General features: G+C 50.8%; 1 protein-coding gene across 1 annotated transcript; it reads left to right on the top strand.

The window, feature by feature from the left end:
- Positions 1 to 443: 443 nt before the first annotated feature.
- Positions 444 to 3,668, top strand: CACNG5 (calcium channel, voltage-dependent, gamma subunit 5). Its single transcript, XM_010157691.1, has 5 exons — positions 444 to 651; positions 1,392 to 1,478; positions 2,132 to 2,272; positions 2,838 to 2,983; positions 3,389 to 3,668. Exons 1-5 carry the CDS (start codon positions 444 to 446, stop codon positions 3,644 to 3,646), a joined length of 840 nt encoding a protein of 279 aa, XP_010155993.1. The 3' UTR covers positions 3,647 to 3,668.
- Positions 3,669 to 5,237: the final 1,569 nt, after the last annotated feature.

The following is a 5,237-nucleotide window of genomic DNA, read 5'->3' as shown; positions in this document are numbered from 1 at the left end:
TGAGGTTGCTGTGCCGAGGAGATACCGCTCGCCCTGCTGTCCTTCGGTAAGGCTCCGAGGATGGCAGATGCTGCGGTTTGGCTGCATCCTTGGGGGGACGGGCACCCGGGTCGGGTGGGGGTGGAATTCACCCGCAGCAAATAGAATGGGAGCTGATGAGCTGCTCCCAGCCATCCCGTGCTGCTCCCACCCCAGCGCTGGCAGCCGGCAGTCAGCACATCCATGATCCCTGGTCTGGTGTGGGGCAGCAGTCGGGTGGGATTTGGTTCACACTGTCAGGGCATGCCGTGATTCTTTTAATGGCTTATTTCAGCTCAACCTAAATAAGCAATTAAGGGCAGAGGGCAAAGCTTTGACACATCCATTCCTCCAAAAAGTAAATGGCTCCATGCTGATGGCCGTGTACCCTCTCCTGGCAGCTGTCCCCACCGCCTCGGCCCCCCATGCTGTTGGGAATGAGTGCCTGTGGCAGGAAGGCGCTGACCCTGCTCAGCAGCGTGTTTGCCGTCTGCAGCCTTGGACTCCTGGGCATCTCCGTCAGCACCGACTACTGGCTCTACCTGGAGGAGGGCATCGTCCAGCCCCAAAACCAGACGGCAGAAATCAAACTGTCACTGCACTCGGGGCTCTGGAGGGTCTGCTTCCTGGCAGGTATGGCCTCCCTCCCAGAAACATCCCCTGTACGGTGATGTTTGCTGCGTGTCAGCATCATGCCATGAGAAAGGGCTGGGGAAAATAGGACTTTTAGAGGCTGTGCCCATAATTGCCTTCAAACTGAGGCACAAACTGAGTAATGCCATCACCCCATGCCCAGCTTTAATATCAGGTGGATAAATGTGCCCTTGCACGCAGGCTGTGGGTGAGTTCGCTGCTGCCATGCCAGACCCCACTGCCCCCCGTCCCGCTCCGTCCCAGTGCCGCAGCCACAGCGCCTTGGGCAGCAGCTCAAACCTTTCCAATTTGTCCCTGCAGCATTTAGATTCAGGTCAGCTGGACCGTTCCCTCCGTCCACGCCAAGTTTGATTAAGTGACTTGGCTGCAGGGATGGAGTTGAATGAAACCCAAGGGAATGGGAATCTCAAAGTGACTGATCTGAAATGTCACAAAGTTTCAGCTGCTGCTTTGACAAGTCAGAGGAGCCCTGACACTGCCTCTGGGGCGACCTTAAACCCTCTGGCCTCAGGGTTCACGTTTTTGTGTACAAGGGAATCCTTTTGCACCAGAGAGGTGGTAGTTACGAGACGTCTTTCTTCAGCCCCAAGCACTGACACCCAAGATAGAAGCAAGGTTGTTTTTATGCATGCACTGAAATGAGTTTTACATCCACTCTCTCCCCCACCAAAACCAAACAGGCTGGTTTGCAGGTGTGACTTGGTCTGTGTCTGCTGCAGGTGAGGAGCGTGGCCGGTGCTTCACTATCGAATACGTCATGCCCATGAACATCCAGCTGACGTCCGAATCCACAGTCAACGTCCTGAGTAAGTGGTTCGGTGGGGTCTTACACTGCGTCCTGCAAAGCACCAAAAGGTCACTAGGGATCCCCCCAAGAAATCTTTGTGTCCTTGCCAAAGAAGCTCCTAGTTCCTTGGCAGTGCTACCATGCAAGGATGCAACGGCATTTCTTATGATGTGAATTACCCACTATGCTCCTAAGCTTCTGGGGACATCCCTTTCTCATGGCAGAATGCCCACGGAGGCTCTGAGTTGTACCATTTCCTGTCACTGGCTATTCACCACTGATTTTTATGGAAGTGCTTGGCTTTATAGCCTCCTCTCCATAATTCGCAGCTGTATTTATTCTGTAGCAGTCAATTTTGCACATTACATAGTGGGACGAATTAAGGATGGAGTGTCACAGCTCTCACGATGAATTCTGCAGTCATTTCTGATTTAATAAAGAGAAGTGTTCAGCAAACAGTTTTGCAGGGAAGCTAGAGAAAAATGCAGGTTCGGGTGGCTTTCTCCTATGTAACACTTCACATAGAAATCCTCAAAATGCAAACATTACATTTCTGCAGTCAGGCAGTCACCTCCTAGCTCATTAGGAAAGAGGGGAACCCCGCAGAGCCCGCCTCACACTGTGCAAGGAGCACTGACCTGTTCTCGCTTTCCTCTGCTCTTCTCCCACCAGAGATGATCCGCTCTGCCACCCCCTTCCCTCTGGTCAGCCTCTTCTTCATGTTCATCGGCTTCATCCTGAGCAACATCGGCCACATTCGCCCTCACAGGACCATCCTCGCCTTTGTCTCAGGGATATTCTTCATCCTGTCAGGTGAGTTTTGCTCGCCAGGTTTTCTGTTGAACATCTGCCGTGAGCATGGGGCACGTGCTCTCCTGACCCACGGTGGTGGCTCCGTGTGGGAGTCATCACCCACGGGAGCTCCCGGCTGGGGCTTTGCAGGATGGACCGTCACACAGTGCAGGATGGCTCGTGGCAGCAGCGAGGAGCTGCAGGGAGGGACACCCCGATGCAGGGGCAGCTGCTGGGGTGCTGGGTTGCAGGAGACATCTGATGCTTCAAACTGCTCAGCTGGGGTGTTTCTGCGGGACAAGTGACTGTTTTATTCGTGGTGTTGTGCCAGTGTTGAACACGTAGCTGTGACAGCCGGGCTTTGAAGCCAGGTCCTGCCCCGTGCACGTGGACTGCTGAGCAGGAAAGGGTTTGAGTGAAACGAGAGCAGTCCCCTGGGTTAGCTCCGCAGGAAAGCAGCCTCCTTCCCCAGTTATTTCAAACACATTTCCACAGTTTTCCTCTTTCACCCACAAGTCAGGTCTTAAGGGAAGGTGCTTCATCCCTGAAGCATTTCCCGCTGTCTTTCTCCTTGGTTTCTCCCCAGGTCTGTCCCTGGTAGTGGGGCTGGTCCTCTACATATCCAGCATTAATGACGAGATGCTGAACAGGACCAAGGACTCGGAAACATTCTTCAATTACAAATACGGATGGTCATTTGCCTTCTCTGCCATCTCGTTCCTTCTCACAGAGGTACCTGGGAACTGTCACATCCCTGTAACAAGTGTATCCCGCTCTCAGCAAGGGGGATTGAGGCTGTGAGCAAAGAGAGGACTCCGATGGGGTGTGAGGGTAGGCTATGGGACCGGAGATACGGTATGGTGGGAGGCACATACACTGGGGACAGGGCCCAAGCCTGGAGCGCTGATGGCACATTTGATGGTGATTTGGGGCTGAGCATGGACGCAGAGGAGGAGACGTGGTTGTGCCACGCTGTGTGCTGCAGGAACCTGGGGCACAGGGCCGCGAAGTGACTGTCCTTGGGAGCCCTTGTGCATTGTCAGCAGAGGAAGATTTATCGTTTTGCTCTTTTTTGGTGGGGGCAGAGCAGGCAGCCATGGCAGGGTGAGTGTCAGGCCACGTCTCTCTCCCTTGCAGAGCGCCGGGGTGATGTCCGTTTACCTGTTCATGAAACGATACACGGCCGAGGACATCTACCGACCGCACCCTGGCTTCTACCGTCCCCGTCTGAGCAACTGCTCCGACTACTCGGGGCAGTTCTTGCACCCGGACGCGTGGGCACGGGGACGCAGCCCGTCGGACATCTCCAGCGAGGCGTCCCTGCAAATGAACAGTAACTACCCAGCTCTGCTCAAGTGCCCTGACTACGACCAGATGTCCTCGTCCCCGTGCTGAGCCCTGCCACCCCTGCGCCCGCTGCCCCCCACGCGCCGACGGTCGCCGCATCCTCACTCCGTTTGTCATTTATTTTTTAGGCCACTCTTTCAGGACAATTCTCTATTTATAGGAGCGTAAATATAACCAGAGAGATTGGTTATATAACCAATCATGTAACCTAGAGAATTGGGATATTTTCCTTTCTTTGGGTATTTTTTCGATTCTTCCCTGCATACCTAAAAGTCTCTCCAAAGTCCTCATCCTCCAGCTCATCCTGCTGAGCAAACAGCAGTTCTGCCTGGGGAAAAATCCTGGGCTGGACTGGAGAGCAGAAAAAAAAAACCCGAGTAGAACTAAGAAAACAAACCAAAAAAAGGTGTATTTTTTGGTTTAGGTAGACTGCAAAATTTTGTGTATTTGCCTGCATCATTTAATTAGAGATTTAGTGGCCTAAGCACCAGCAGGCATGAAAATTTGTGTAAATGTCCAAGAAATAGCCATTATTAGAAAACTACACATTTTGTCTGATTTAATATTTTCTGCTCGCCATCACTCGTTGCTGGATATCACTTTTAACCAGGCTGTAATGGGAAATAGCCATCTTTCTCGACTATACCTCAGCAGGCTTAGACACAAGCAGGTGGGGGGTTCTCTATGGCCACTTGCAAACTGTTGCTTTGATATTCCGTGTTTGACTGGAGGCACTACAGCCCTGGGGTCTCTGGGCTGTTGGGTGGTCCAGCACCCAAATTTCCTCCCTCATCCCATAACTGGAGGTCTGAAGAGTCACTGGGAGAATTTCAGTTCAGCATTGAGTGGAAAACGACCTAAAATTTTCCCATAGGAAACATGAGGCGCAGGATTTAGGGGAAATTATGGCCAGGAGTGCACGTTGTCTCAGTGAAAGATGAGATCACAAACCAGTGCAAAGTGATGTAGCTGAAGTTAACGGCACTAGTCCGGTGTAGCAAAGTAGTTGACATATTTCATTTTGGCAAGACAATGGTATTTTAGCTGCTTTTTGTGTATGTGTATAAACCTTATTTTGAGGTGTTTAAGTTTTAAAATTTTATATGATGCTTTAACATTTTGATCTTGGAGGACTTGACAGCTGCCAGGGTGAGAGCATCACCGACTGAAAACGAAGGGCAGGGAAGGGAAAGACCATGTTCCCTCATGCACTCCTGTGCAGGCTGTGAGCTTGTCCCCTCACAGGAGAAAGAACTTTGTCCAGACTTTATTTCCATCCTTGTTATTTTAAACTTTTCTAAAATTTTCCTTTCTGTAAAACAAAACCCTCCAGGAATTGATATGTTTGAGCTTGTTTTGTCTTACTGTAATTAAACAAATAGAATATGTGCACTTTTAACCTCAACTGTAGCATGCCATGTAATGAATGTTGCACCTATTTTTGTTACTTATTAATTATTAATTATTGTTTATTATTTATTATTTACAAACTACTCCAAAGAGGGGTCCAAGGGTCCAAGTTCTGGCTCAGCACCACTGTTTGCATCAACTCTGACGCCTGTCCCGTGGGACCTCACTGCAAGCATATATCCAGCCAACTCTTGAACAGGATTGTTCCCTCTCCAGTCTCTCCAGATAA

Source organism: Eurypyga helias, unplaced genomic scaffold, assembly GCF_000690775.1.
Source record: "Eurypyga helias isolate BGI_N326 unplaced genomic scaffold, ASM69077v1 scaffold18570, whole genome shotgun sequence".
In the NCBI taxonomy this organism is placed as follows: Eukaryota; Metazoa; Chordata; class Aves; order Eurypygiformes; family Eurypygidae; genus Eurypyga; species Eurypyga helias.
This window is presented reverse-complemented; position numbering and strand designations above follow the sequence as displayed.

Bases quoted from the DNA above. Each gene is read 5' to 3' on its own strand.
- CACNG5 (XM_010157691.1), top strand. From the start codon at position 444: ATGCTGTTGGGAATGAGTGCCTGTGGCAGGAAGGCGCTGACCCTGCTC. The intron at 652-1,391 runs GTATGGCCTCCC...TGTCTGCTGCAG, and splicing joins GAGGGTCTGCTTCCTGGCAG to GTGAGGAGCGTGGCCGGTGC. The intron at 2,984-3,388 runs GTACCTGGGAAC...TCTCCCTTGCAG, and splicing joins TCTCGTTCCTTCTCACAGAG to AGCGCCGGGGTGATGTCCGT.